Genomic DNA, 15,963 nt, shown 5'->3' on the forward strand with positions numbered 1-15,963 from the left:
TTTTTAACAAGACAAAGATCATCTTTTTTAATTTAAGTATGGATGTATGATTATAAATAAGTTTTAAAATTTTAAATTAATAGGATTTATAAATATGAAATGCAGTAATTTAATATAACATCTCATATAGGAAATATTGGAAAGAAAGATTTTAATTAAAATAAAATAAGACTAAAAATCTTTGAAATTATTTAATTATTACTAAGTATAAATTCTAAGTATTGGACTTTTAAAAAATAAAACATTAAAATAATCATCCGTGTTGCCTATATAAGCTGACCTTATGTCGTATCTTCCTGACATTGCAGACTTGTCTTTAGATGCTAACTAGAGAATCCTAAGCATAGTCTGATTCTGGTGTCAAGTTGGCAAAAGGTATGATTTTTTGTGAGAGTTTGGTTCTAGGAGGCCATGCACCAAGAAATTGCCCTCTCCTTCAAAAATAGTTCTTTATAGTCAGACACTTTTTTCCTGATTCAAATAATTTAACTTGAACCCAATTAGAGAGAAAGATCAGGTTATTTCTAATATATATATAATTCCAGGTTAATATTTGCCAAGGTAAAATAAGATATACTTATTATTTGTTTTACATAAGCATTAGTATGTCGCTACACATTCATGAGCATGTTTCAGTCCGCCAATTACTAATAAGTAGAGACCTCTTTGGGCAATATTGCTTATACAAAAGTTAAGTCCATGATCTTTACTTACGAGAAACTGGCTGACTGAAACACTCATAAATGTGTAGCGACATATTAATGCTTATGTAAAACAAAGAAAAAGTATATATATATATTTATTTTTATTGTTTTTGTAAAGCATGTTCTGAGGTCCCTACCTCTCTTCAGCGTAGCTTGACTGTTCTCTAGGAATAGGAGTAGCTTACTGTTTAAAAAAAAAAAACAATAATAAATAAATTAAAAATATTATTTATCTACGTCCAAATAAAATATGGGCGATTTTCTAAGTAAAATGATCTTTGAGATGAAGATGCTACTTAACAATATTTATCGTTTAAAAAAATCAACAAAAATATATGTGTGTGTGTGTGTGTGTGTGTGTGTGTGTGTGTGCGTGCAAGTGTTTCATACATTTTAGCCTGACGAGTTCCTACAGGGATGAAACATAGAAAATTCTGTATAGCTTAATTACCATATATATTTTCATAATTCACTATATATATATATATATATATATATATATATATATATATATATATATATATATATATATATATATATATATATATATATACTAGCTGTATCCGGCCACGCGTTGCTGTGGTTCAGTTTGTTAAAATGAACACATTCCTCAAAAAAAATTGCATTTTGTTCATTTATTTACTTTTATTATTTTATGCAATTTTTTTAATCAATAAAAGTTGTTATTTTTTCCCCCAAAAAAAGATTAATTTTTTACCATAAATTGTTAGGTGAAAGTTGTTTTTTCAGGAAAACTTGCACTTTTTTTTTTTTAAAGAAATTTGTCAGTAAACGTTTCTCTTTGAAAATGGAATTTTTACTATAAAAAGAACAGATGAACACTTATGTGAAAGTAGAGAAAAATTTGATTCTTTTTTTCAAGAGAATGTACAAATTATTTTTTTTTTTTAACAGATGTTCAGAAAATAAACAGAAAAATACTTCCATCATTAATTATGCAAAAAAATAAATAAAATGTTGATTTAGTGTTTCAACATAATGCTTATAAATTACGATAAAACTTGCTGAGTATGCGCTGTTTTATGGTTGTTGTAAAAATGGAACGGAAACTTAAATTTCGCTTCGTTTTAATCTTTCTTAATTTTTTAATTGTGCCCCCCCCTCAAACGAATATAATCAAAATAGTAACATTCAACAATTGTACTTTATGTATATAAAACACAAAATATTTATTTAAAAAAAAAAAAAAAAGTTAATAACGAAAGGGAAATAATTCCATTTTTAAACGAAAAAGTCAGTTTGGTATATCTTTTTGTTATTTTTTACATAAGTCTAGCTTACCATTCACATTGGAAATGTCGACATTTATAATTTGTAGGGTACGTTTACAACGAATAAACACTACAATCTAGTAGATGTATCAGAATTTTTGACACCCTAATCACGAAACTGCGAATAAAATATAAAAATCTCGTAATTTCTCTTTTAAAAGTGGGTTGTTTATTTTCTTTATGGATTATACTTCCAAAATATACTAATAAAGTTGTTTTAAAAGTAATAGAAATATTTTTTTTTATTTTTAAAAAAACTAATGAATTTTACGAATTCAATATTTTTCAATTTTTAAACTTTAAAAATCTATCAAAATTTTTCTATTGATTCTATTTTTACGATATTTTCAGGGTCAATGTGAAATTTTATGTCCTTTCCAATAAACCAAATATAATATTTTAGACAAACGTTTTTTTTTTAATTCACGCCCCTCATTTTCAAGTGTCTATTAAAAAGTAAATTATTCAATTTACTCACCAAAGTTTTATATATCACAAATTGAAGAGAAAAGGTCAATAAATAATATATTTAAATTTAAAACAAAAAAAGTAGTGTTTTTTAGAAATTTACCTGTAAAGTCCGAAGTTTAAAACCTTTTTTTAAAAAAAAACACATTGTTTGTTTGTTTTTGTTTTTATTTTTTAATGAAATCTTGGTCCTTGCTCCCTTAATTGAAAAAAATTAGGGCTTGAGTTACATTTTTCGAGGAGTTATAAGCTTGGAAAAACGGGGTGGAATTATTCACTATTTTTCACAAAATTTCTGACACACCTACCAATCTACCCATGTTAAGAACGGCTTTCGGAATAGACACCCCTAACCTTGCCAGCATACCCGAAAAGCTATAAAAGTTGATGTGTCGAATGTGAACGATGAGTTGGACATAATGTAAAAATGTACCAAATTTAAAAGGGAACGAAATTCAAATTTCCGTTCCATTTTTACAACAACCGTAAAGCAGAGCATTCTATGCAAATTTTACCTAACTTACTGTATTAATGCTACTTTTTTTAAGCAAAAAAAAAAAAAAAAATATTTAGGTTTGGCTATAAATTCCTAAACTCATTTCACCCTAAATAATTTAGGTGACTGAAATAGGAATCTAATTGAATCTTTAATTTCCTGAATAGTATGCGAGAATTCATTTTTCTTCGAGTTATATCGAATTCATTAATACAGACTTTAGGGGCTTTTTTCATAATGTTACTGTAAAAATTGTTTTATTGTTACAAATTACGATGCTTTATTTATATAAAAAAAGTAAAAATAAATTCTTGCGTTTTTTATTTACTACTGAAAACCATAACTTTAGTAAAGATATTTTTTGTTTAAACAAAATAAAACATTTTCACTAAGAGTTAAGTAAAAATAATTAGTTCATTATATTCTGCGATCATTATTTGATAAATACTGCAATTTTCATTAAAATTGGTTAATTTCCTGATTTTTGGTGAATTTTTAAGTAAAGGGAGAGGTCAAAATGTTTATACACTTTGAGTGTCGGCATTCATTTTGTCTGTACCTAACATTTTTTGATGAATATTTAATAGGAAAGCGACCACGTGTGGTAAATTTATCAATAATTATGTGATTAAACCCATTGAAAATTTACCGATATTGTAAACACATTCTGTTTACATTAAGCCTGTAGTGTTTTTTTAGTGATGCAGTGTTGGCAACTGAGATTTAAAAAAACCCACGAGATCAGGAGAAAGAAATGTCCAGAAAATCGCTAGATTTTTAACTTTTATCATCTGAAATTTTCTTAAATCGTTAACCCCCCCCCAAAAAAAAAACTCCCTATTTTCACTTCCTACCATAAAAAATTTATAAATATAGTATATTCAATATATAAAATGTTCCGTGTTTTCTCACTATATGTTTCTGGAATTATATTGACGCGGTTAGCTCCCGTATTTTATCAGCTAGTTATACCTGTTTTTTCAGACAGGGTATTTTTTTTTTTTTTGCAGGAAACAAATCATAAACTCAAACTTTTTATAATAAAAGTTAAATTGAAATATACTGCAAATTAAACATCACAATAATGGTGCAACATATTTTGAAATTAGAAAAATAAAAAAACAAAAAAACTTTGGTTTAGCATGTTAAAAGTATTTAGGTTGGTAGATAATTAAATTCTACTGTATTGATATAATTTTTTTTTTTTTTTTTGCTGTTGTTTCTTGCTTTTTACAATTTTCGACTAAATGCTTCTAAATTTCGTATTTTTAAACTAAACTTCGAAGGTTGGAATGCCCACCCCCCCACCTAAAATGTACTTGGAAAAATCGATTTTATAGCGAGATCTAAGAATGGTTAGCCGAAAAAAAGGTGAAAAACAAAACAAATAATCAATAAATAATTGTTACCAAAGGCAATAAATGCTACTTTTTTTTTTTTACTTACATGAATGAATTTATTTTATGTTTTAAAGTATTTTCAAGCGCTTGCGGGTGTGTGGGTGCGAAATATCTCCAGATTTTCTAGAATTTCCCGCTAGATTGTAAACGAAATCTCCAGATCTAGCAGGAAAACCGCTAAATTAGAAACACTGGTCACGTGACAGGACGTGGTAATAAATAATTGTCCCTAAATAAAAAAAATCGCCTATCGGTACAAAGAAACCCACCTATTTATCATAGAAAAGTTAAGTATAATTAAAAAGAAATATATAAAAACACACATGGATATAGTAAACATATTATACCAAAATGTGGAAGCCATCCGTCCAGTGATTTTTTAGACAATTAATTGCGAATGAACCAAAAGTTACATTTTTATATATATAGATATATGAATGAGAAAATGATAAAACAAATGTAAAGTTACATAATTTACTAGTTTACTATATTTAAATACTACAATAGAGAAAAAAGTCCTTTAATAAGTTTTCAAAGAAACATATCCTTACATCAAAAGAATAAACAGAATTAATAAGCATTGATAGGCACTATTAATTTGAAAAAAGATTATCAATTATTGATTAGTTTTGAAAAACAGGGAGTGTATGTGAGGAGTTGAAAGCCTATAACTACGCACACATATATAACTGATTGATTGATTAATTAAGTTCAAATATATTGTTAACATGAACCAATATTTCTTTATAAGTGCTCCATATGAGTATAAAGCTTCTATATGAATAAAATTAAATAAACATTGTAAAGCGCCTACGTGGATCAATGTTTCAACATTTTCCTATTTCTTTAGGACTCCAAGTGAATTATGTAGTTAGAAAATAAAAAATAAAAATAAAATTTTCCCAGGCTATCAAAAAAGTAAAGCAGTAGGAAATACAATGACCTTTTACTTATCTACTTAAGATTTTTTCAACTCTGTCAGCGTCTGGATGACTGTGCCCCCTCCTTTTAGCTTTACAGGTCTGTTTGTTGACTAATTTATTCATTCTTGGGTCTTAAATAATAAGTACAGGGTTTAATGTAGTTCTATTTCATTGCATCTTATTTATTTACTTTTGTTTCACTCGTGTGTGTGTATATATATATATATATATATATGGGATGATTCCAATACAATTACCGATTCCATACTAAATTCCTGATTCCGATACAATTGCCAATTCTGATTCTGATTCTTTATAAATCTCTTAATATTTTACTATAAAATTGTTATTTTGTCCCGATTACTGTAAATACACATCTTAAATGTGCATGTATTTTCTCAAATATAAAAAACACACTTGTGATGGGGTGATCTAGAAATTTTAGTCTTACTGGAAGTTTAAATCAATAAATATTTATTATTTTATTATTCCTACAAGCAGTGGAAAATATTTTTATAAAAACAAAATCAAATAAAATAGATAATTAAAGGAATCGGTTTGGGCATCGGAAAATAGGCTCAAATTTTCCTGATTTCGATACCTCAAAAAGCTCCAATTTTTCTGATTCCTGATTCCGATTAATCGTCCCAACACCAATATATATATATATATATATTATATATATATATATATATCAATACACAAAAAAAAAAAAAATTATAGGAGTATAGACAGACAGATATATATATAAGTATATACTATCCAAATAAAATGAAGTGATTAGTTTGATTGAAAATACAGTTAAAAACTAAGATAAACAACTAATTTCAAATTAAGAAATAGAGCGAATGAGGTACACTTTTTTATTAGTTATGTGATTTGCTTTGTGTTTGGATGACTATAAATGTTCCCTTTCTAGGAGTTAGCAGATTAGTAAATTAAATAACAAACGGCCATTAGTGTATAATGCAACTCTCTTTGTGTATGTAAACAAATGGAGCTTAGGCGTTTGGAGAATGCTGATCATTGTAATTTCACTTACCTAAATAGAAGCTAAAATGGTTAGAGGTTAGAAGCAACAAATGTCATCTAGGCAGTCGAGTTTGATCTTTGCTTGAGGCAGCTGCTAGTCTAGCCACACTGAAGAGCTGTGATATAGCAAAAGTCTGTCTGTGGATAATTATATATGTGGTATTGTATTTATATTTTATTTCTACATTTCAATAATATTAATATGACAAGTATATAATGCATATGAAATAACATGTTTTTCTTCTTTTTAGAGTAGAGACAGGATATGTTGGGAGTTATATATATCCTCTTGGGGATACTACCAATTTGCTTTGGTGCAGATCTTATATATACAGTGGAAGAAGGAAAAAGTCCAGGGCCATACATTGGTGACATTTCTGCAGATTCTAAGATAATGGAGAACATGTCCTATCAAGACAAGAAACTCATCACATTCAGTCAACTACAAGGGAAAATTGATAGTTCTCAGTATTTTAGAGTGTCCAAGAAAACAGGAAAACTCTATGCAACAATCACATTGGATGCAGAAGCAATGTGTAAACGCAATGAACAATGTTTTCAACTCATTGATGTAGCTGTCCGTAAAGGAGGTTCTTCAATGAGGATTTTAGAAATTAAAGTCATCATAAAAGATATCAATGACCACAAACCTGAATTTCCAGATAAACAAATAAACATCAAATTTGATGAAGATGTTGGCATAGGGACAAAAATAATAATACCCAATGCAGTTGATAAGGATGTTGGAATTTTAAATTCTAAGATTTCTTATGAACTCAAAAAACATAAGGATGAACCATTTACATTATTTGTTGATCCAAGTATTGATGGAACAGCACAACTTGGAATAAAATTAGAAGAAAGATTAGACAGAGAAACGAAAGATACTTATGTTGTACAAGTTGTTGCAAAAGACACAGGCTCTCCTTCAAAACAAAGCTCCTTAAATGTCCATATTTCAGTTAAAGATGTTAATGATAATTTTCCCGTGTTTTCTGAGAAAATGTATAACATTTCAATAAAGAATGAAGAAAGTAAAGCCACACCAATTGTTATTTTATCAGCAACTGATTTGGATGCAGGACAAAATGGAAGAGTCTCATATCATTGGAGTCATCAAGCGTCTGAGATAGTGAAAACATATTTTGAATTAGTTGAAACAACAGGTCAAATATTCTTAAAGAAAATATTTAATTCAGAGAAAGAAATCATACATAAATTATATATAAAAGCAGTGGATGGTGGGAACCCTCCATTGAGTTCAATTGCAATGGTTTTAGTAAATGTAATAAATCAATACAACAATGAACCATTTATTGATATAAATCTCCCCTCTTCATCAAATGAAAATACAGTTGAGATCTTAGAAAATGCTAAAATAAGCAGTTTTATTGCTTATGTGAAAGTAATAGACAATGATGAAGGACAAAATGGAGATGTCACTTGTCATCTTCATCATGATAAATTTCAGCTTCAGAATTTAGGTACAAAAAAATATGAAGTGACACTGAAAAATCCTCTTGACAGAGAGAAAGAAGAGCACCATGATGTTGTGATCAGTTGTCAAGATAAAGGCTCTCCTCCTCTTCATAGTAACAGCAAATTCTCCATTCAAGTGATGGACATCAATGATGTAAGGCCACAATTTACAAAAGACACATTTAAATTCTTCATTGATGAGAATCAAAACTCAAGAATTACTCTTGGCTACATCAATGCCACTGATCCAGACTTGGGAGATGGAGGAAAACTCACATATTCTCTCATCACCAATAACAACAAACACTTCTTACCTTTCAAAATAACCACAAATGGATTACTATCAGCAATTATGTCTCTTGATCATGAGTTTCAACATACTTATCACTTCAAGGTGTTTGTGAAAGACAATGGAACACCATCTCTCAATAACACAGTCAATGTGATTGTTGAGGTCACTGATAAAAATGATAATGCTCCATATTTTACATTTCCCAGTGTTAAACCTTACAATCTACATGTCACATATTACCCTGATGCCAGAAACAAGAACATCACACAGATAAAGGCAGCCGACAGTGATAGTCAAGAGAATGCATTTCTAAAATATCAAATAATCAGAGGCAATGACAAACAGATGTTCACCATCAACCAGTACACTGGTTTCTTAGCTTTCAATAGACAACTCAGCCAACAAAATGCTGGCTCCTATCAGCTTGACATTCTTGTCAAGGATAGTGGTAGGCCAGTTCTATCAGCAACAACTACTCTCTTTTTAACACTCACTATCAGCAACAACACATCAGAAATGTTAAATGTTGTTCAGCTTCACACTGAAGAGAAGGTGCATCTTAATCTCGTCATTATTATTACAGTCATAGCAGTCACAATAGCTGTCTTCATTACAGCTTCATTATCAATCTGCATCATTCGATGTAATGGTCAATCAAATGTGGCCTATGCCCAAGCACTTGATCCTTCCAATAGATATGTTGGTGAACAGAGACAACTCATTGCTCCTTCTTATCCAGGAAACACTTGGCCTCATCCTACTCAGCCTCATCCTATTCAGCCTTTATCAATGCATCATGAACCATCATCAAATACTTCCATGTCATCATCAACAAGACAAATGACTACAGCACATGTACTTCCACAAAAATCACAACCATCAAGTGGAATTCCATCACAAGTAAGTACAAAATATTACTCATAATTATTGTTCTCTTCTTCATTGGATTCATGATAATATATACATAAACAAGAAATTACGAACTTCATTTAATTAAATTATTTACTTTTTCTTAATAAAGATTGAATTTTTATATATAAGAATTCATGATGTCTCTCTATCTGTTTCAAATAACTAAAAAATATAACCTCACATTCAGTTTTAGAACTACTGCTACAATTTTCTACTCACTATGATACTATATGTATGTGTATACAAACATACATATTGAAACTTTATAAAGACATCATTTTATATTGGATCCTATCCTGATAGAGATATGCATGCTCTATATTGGAAATGGAATATTATCATAGAAAAGGATGAAAAATAAAACAATGATAAAGTTACATACTTTACAAGCTTATAATTAAATGTGTCAATGAAGAGTAAAGTATAAAAAAGTCCTTTAACCTATGGATTTTCAAAGAAATATATCTTTCCTCTGAAAGAGAAAAAACAATAAATTACTAATTATTGGTAAATATTAATCTAAACTATTACAGTACATTACGAGTCATGCAGAAAAAACAAACTTTTTTTAAAAAACTTATAAGCATACTAGTTAAAGTACCCAGCGTTACCAGGTTGTATTTGATATTTGAATATATATGCATAATTATCTGATTTCTGGTCAAAAAATATCTGTAAAAAATTAAAAAAGAAATGTTTAATAAATATTTTGATTCTGCCTACCATAAAATACATTTAAATATCTTTAAAATCATGCAGATATTCGCATTTATTAATGCAAAGAAATGATGGCAAAAGTTTTAGAAAATGACTTACTACCATCAGCTAGAATCGAAACCAAAACATTTCACATTCTAACCATGTTCTCTACCTATGTTGGTATCGAGACAAAGATAATAATGTCTAAATATTAACACACTTTTAATTAATTTTATGTGCACATGCATAGAAAGAAGTATAAACATGTTGGCCAGTAGAGATGAACATTTCATATGAACATTTTGCATTATGTCTGTATGCGTTATTCAGCCACCCAAACAAAAATTTTACTCATTATAAACCATCCTTCATGTATAATTACTGTTTCCTGTTAGTTTCAGTGGTATGTACCCACTAGTTTAAGAGTTTACCAGTTAGATATTTACAGACACATACATCTAATGTTTTATTTATATAGATTAATAAGCAAAGTCTTTGCTATAATAAATACTAGCAGGGATGCCTGGCATACCCCAGTCATATATGCTTAAATATGATATTTTAATTCATGCAGATTTTATACATATTATTATGAAGTCAATTTTCTATTAATTCTTATATATTAAAAAGTTGTGATTTCAAAAATATATCCATATGACTTGGATGCATTAGCTTAAATCAAAACAAAAGCATAAAAAAAAATAATAGTTCCTTTAGCTATAATCGAAACCAAACTTATGAAGAATTCTTGGTTAAGATTATTTATTACAAGAAATGGAAGGTCATAACAATTAAAGTGCAGTCACTCAGAAGAAAAAAATGTGTGACACACAAAATAACATACACACTATCATATTAATATATAGATACCAATGGATCAAAATTGTTGAATAGTATTATTTAAGAATTACTTTCTAAACATGCACATAAGAAAATAAATAAAACAGTCTTAATTTGTGTAAGAAATCTTCAAAAACCTAAAAAAAACTAACACTATCATTATCACATTATTAATATTTCTTCACATTGAATTATATATAACTTTTCAAATGTTCCCTAATCTTAAATATTTAAATTAACTCGTACATAATATTTCTAACGTTATCTATACTTTTTACATACTTTTTTACTTTTACTTTATTTTTAGTCTTTCTAGATAATAATTATTTAGTTAGCAAGTTATATATTATATATTTTCTATAGCCTTCACCACATTAAATCTAATCTACTTAGCATAGTTAGTTTTTATTTATTATTTCTCTATATCAATTTTATCCACTCCAATATTCTATCAATTTTCTTGCAACTTATAACATTTTTTCCATTATCCTATTTAATATTGTTATAAACTTCTTCAGTAAGTGTTCTCAAAGAAATATAATGTAGCCATTCTCAACGCACTTAAAAATGTTTTATTTAACAACTTAATTGTAAATATCTCAGCTAATATAGAATGATGTATTTAACCAATTTTTAGCCTGCTTAAACCATCTTCTAAATTGAAACCATTTTGTACGTAATTATCTCCCTTAGACCTACTTCTATTATTTCTTAACAGGCACAAATATTTAGATTATTCTTAGGTTATAACATAATTTTAATTAATAAATTATAATAAAATAATAATTTTAATTAATAAATTATTAAAACAAATATACCGTAGGTATCCAATATTTGTTTTTTTCTTGAAAATTTTCTTAGACAATTTTTATACATACACAGACATAAATATTGTTTTTGCACTCTTACCAGATGTATACACAAAATGTATCAATTCCACCTGATTATTTCACTTGGAGATCTGCTGTTCCTTCACAATCAGAAACAGACCTGAACTGGAGAGGAGAGAATTCTGGAAACACCCAAGGAACATCAGGTAATATCTGAAATCTATATATATAAAAGGCAAAATGTGTGTGATCATTTTGTGTATGTCTTCAAAACGCTTCTTTCGCACGCGTTCCTGGGGTTGTTACTATCGCTTAAAACTCTGTATATGGGTCCTATATTATAATATCTAAGAATTAGAAAAGCGCGTAGCGTATAGATTTATTTACGTCGACTTTTATGAGATTCGCGCTATTTCGCTATGTCCTCTGTTTGTCATGCATTTTAGTATAAATACAGTGAAAAACGTTGTGTTCTCGGCCTTCGCTGCTTTCCCCCCACTTCCCACCGTTATCTGGGGGAAGTGAAAACTAAAAATAACGATACCGCGATGACCTCATTTAGCATCTTCCCGTCAATCAAACTTTTTTAGTTTTATAGGCTTTAACTTAACATGCTAATCTATTACTCGCACTCGTGGCCGACCCATTAAGTAGTTGCTATTGTTTTCCACTTCCGGGTTCAATCCCTCCTCCCGACCAAACGTTTTTTTTTATTACTTCGCTTATTCTTTAGTTTACCCCCCCCCCCCCATACACAGGTTTATTTATGCCATTTTTTTTCCGTTTTGGTTTTGGATTTTTTTTTACATCATCTTTTTTATAATATTTAAGCAGGATTATTAATTACCCCCCCTCCATACACACACCTACAAACACCCGGGCAACGCCGGGTACCCCCTCGCTAGTCTATATATATAAAAGGCAAAATGTGTGTGAACATTTCGTGTATGTCTTCAAAAGGCTTCTTTCGCACGCGCTCCCGGGGTTGTTACTATCGCTTAAAACTCTGTATATGGGTCCTATATTATAATATCTAGGAATTAGAAAAGCGCGTAGCGTATAGATTTATTTACGTCGATTTTTACAAAATTATTGCTATTTTGGCTTCTCGCGTGTTGATTGGGCTTTTTAGTATAAATATGTGAAACTAAACTCTGGCCCTCGGGCCATGATCAAAGTGTAGTATCTGTTCCGGCAGATGCTGCACTTAAGATAATTTGTACCAGTCAATGGAGGGGAAACCCTCTATACTGGGACAATTATTATTTTTGGTAACCAGAGTGACCCCTTTTAGGGGAGCTGGTTTTTACCTCACATTAAAAACGGCCTTGTGCCTAATTTGCTCAGTGGGGGAGCAAATAAATACCATCTGTTCCGGCAGATACTGCAAGCTATGACTAGCTATGACTAGCAAAGACCAGATGTGGGGGCAACCCCACATGCCTGACCATTAACCAGCTCCCATTTCCCACCTCTCGGGAGCTGGTCCCCTTTTTCCCTTCCCCCTCCCTTCACTCCTCACATTAAAAATCGGCCTTGTGCCTAATTTGCTCGGTGGGGGAGCAAATAAACACCATCTGTTCCGGCAGATACTGCAAGCTATGACTAGCAAAGACCAGCTATGACTAGCAAAGACCAGATGTGGGGGCAACCCCACATGCCTAACCTTTAACCAGCTCCCATTTCCCACCTCTCGGGAGCTGGTCCCCTTTTCCCCTTCCCCCTCCCTTCACTCCTCACATTAAAAATCGGCCTTGTGCCTAATTTGCTCGGTGGGGGAGCAAATAAATACCATCTGTTCCGGCAGATACTGCAAGCTATGACTAGCAAAGACCAGATGTGGGGGAAACCCCACATGCCTGACCTTTAACCAGCTCCCATTTCCCACCTCTCGGGAGCTGGTCCCCTTTTTCCCTTCCCCCTCCCTTCACTCCTCACATTAAAAATTGGCCTTGTGCCTAATTTGCTCGGTGGGGGAGCAAATAAATACCATCTGTTCCGGCAGATACTGCAAGCTATGACTAGCTATGACTAGCTATGACTAGCAAAGACCAGATGTGGGGGCAACCCCACATGCCTGACCTTTAACCAGCTCCCATTTCCCACCTCTCGGGAGCTTGTCGCCTTTTTCCCTTCCCCCTCCCTTCACTCCTCACATTAAAAATTGGCCTTGTGCCTAATTTGCTCGGTGGGGGAGCAAATAAATACCATCTGTTCCGGCAGATGCTGCAAGCTATGACTAGCTATGACTAGCAAAGACCAGATGTGGGGGCAACCCCACATGCCTGACCATTAACCAGCTCCCATTTCCCACCTCTCGGGAGCTGGTCCCCTTTTTCCCTTCCCTCTCCCTTCACTTCTCACATTAAAAATCGGCCTTGTGCCTAATTTGCTCGGTGGGGGAGCAAATAAACACCATCTGTTCCGGCAGATACTGCAAGCAAAGACCATATGTGGGGGTAACCCCACATATCAGACCTTGGTCAATGTAGGGGCAACCCTTCATACCAATTGTCACTATCCAGCTCCCCTACTCTCCGGGGAGTTGGTCCCCATTTCCCCTTCACTCCTCACATTAAAAATCGGCCTCGTGCCTAATTTGCTCGGTGGGGGAGCAAATAAATACCATCTGTTCCGACAGATACTGCAAGCTATGACTAGCAAAGACCATATGTGGGGTAACCCCACATATCTGAACTTGGTCAATGTAGGGATCACCCTACAGACCACAGTTACTATCCAGCTCCCATTTCCCACCTCTCGGGAGATGGATCCCCCTTTCGCTCCCCCCTCCCTCTCTCTCCACATTAAAAAACGGCCTTGTGCCTAATTTGCTCAGTGGGGAAGCAAATAAATCCATACTTGGCCCTCGGGGACAAGATCAAAGTGTAGCATCTGTCCGGCAGATGCTGCAAAGCTATGACTAGCACAGACCAGCTATGACTAGCAAAGACCATATGTGGGGGTAACCCCATATATCTGACCTTGGTCACTGAAGGGGCAACCCTTTATACCAACAGTTTCTAATCCAGCTCCCACTTCCCTCCTCTCGGGAGCTGGATCCCCTCTTTCCCTCCCCCTTCCCCCTATCTCCACATTAAAAACGGCCTCCTGCCTAATTTGCTCAGTGGGGAAGCAAATAAATAAAAAAAGATCAAAGTGTAGTATCTGTTCTCTCAGCTACGAAACTTTCTACCACCGGGCTTTCGGGCTAGGTTAAGGTGTTTTTTCATACTAACTTTTGTTAGCAAGGACCGACCCCCTCCTCCTTTGGGAAGTCAGGACCTAAAGGACCGACTCCACATTTGTGGGAGCTTGGACCCGAAAACCGATCCCCTTTAATGGGAGACTAAAATCTCGGGACCAACACCACTAGCTGGTAGTTTAGACCTGGCTTTGTTGTTTTTTGCATGTTTTTCTTCGTTCCGGTCTCTTCCCTCTAGAGACAGGGGATGGTCTACTTTCTCACCACTTAATTGCCTGAGCAGCACTCTGACCTGCCAGGCCAAAACTTTGTCTATTTTCGCTGCTCTCCCAGTGGATCGAGCAGACAGGGTTCTCTTTCTCGCTTCCGTTGGGGTAGTTAGTGGGTAGAGTGACGTGGGGTAGGGCGGGTGTTTTGTTTTTGCTCCCCTCTGTTGGCAGAAATGTCTATCCCCTCTCTCTCTTAATTGCGACGCAGCACTCTGACCCGCTAGCACCCACTGCGTCTTTCTTCTCTGCTCTCCTCCCTCGCGGGAGGGTTTGAGCTGCTAACCCAACATCCCCGTGATGGGAGGTCAAATACACTAATTTCTTCTGAGTCCGCTCCTCCCCCTCCATTCCCCTGGGTTTTCTTTTCTCCCCGCTACACTTTGGTCCGCGTCAGCGGCCAGTGCTACTGCCATGATGCCAGGCAGGAGGGGTACGTCACCCCAAATGTGCAACATCACCCCCGCAGACGACTCCCCATGTGAGGGAGCTATTCCATCTCCCGGCAAGACGGCGCCAGAAGACAAGGTAGGGCCCCAGCGCGCGGCGACCTTGAAAATAGATGAAGGGGTAGGGCCGCAGCCTGCAGCGACCCCTGGAAAACCACCTGCAACTGCTGCTCCCCACGAGGGTAGCCCGTCGAAAAACGCAGCTGCCGGAAAAACTGCAGGGGAAAAAGCAACGGAAGCTGCACCTACAGCATCCCAAGTCCCCCAACAAGCGGACGGGTCTGCAAGACCATTGTCACCGGCTCCCCAAGAGGGCAACTCCCCCTCACCTGAAGAGACAGAGGAAAACAGCACAGCGGAAAAAAACAGAGGAGCTATCTTCTTCTTCTTCTTCTATATATATAAAAGGCAAAATGTGTGTGAACATTTCGTGTATGTCTTCAAAATGCTTCTTTCGCACGCGTTCCCGGGGTTGTTACTATCGCTTAAAACTCTGTATATGGGTCCTATATTATAATATCTAGGAATTAGAAAAGCGCGTAGCGTATAGATTTATTTACGTCGACTTTTATGAGATTCACGCTATTTCGCTTTGTGCCCGGTTCGTCCTGCATTTAAGTATAAATACAGTGAAATTAAAACGTTGTGTTCTCGGCTTTTGCTCTGCTTTCCCCCC

General features: G+C 33.6%; 2 protein-coding genes across 3 annotated transcripts in view; both read left to right on the forward strand.

The window, feature by feature from the left end:
* Window positions 1–15,963, forward strand: part of LOC145242752 (protocadherin Fat 4-like) — a 161,068-nt gene that overhangs the window by 46,146 nt on the left and 98,959 nt on the right. The window lies entirely within an intron of this gene.
* Window positions 1–15,963, forward strand: part of LOC145242939 (protocadherin beta-16-like) — a 42,963-nt gene that overhangs the window by 17,602 nt on the left and 9,398 nt on the right. Inside the window, exons 2-3 of one of the 2 annotated variants that reach the window (XM_080106048.1) lie at window positions 6,567–8,986; window positions 11,450–11,573. In XM_080106048.1, coding sequence (XP_079962174.1) covers window positions 6,581–8,986; window positions 11,450–11,573 — 2,530 coding nt within the window. In that variant the 5' untranslated portion in view covers window positions 6,567–6,580. Of the gene's footprint in view, window positions 1–6,566; window positions 8,987–11,449; window positions 11,574–15,963 lie in introns of those variants that run through there. The other variant, XR_013862821.1, reaches the window with a different exon arrangement.

The sequence above is a fragment of the Euprymna scolopes genome, chromosome 21 (genome assembly GCF_053919585.1).
Source record: "Euprymna scolopes isolate OS-2025 chromosome 21, ASM5391958v1, whole genome shotgun sequence".
In the NCBI taxonomy this organism is placed as follows: Eukaryota; Metazoa; Mollusca; class Cephalopoda; order Sepiida; family Sepiolidae; genus Euprymna; species Euprymna scolopes.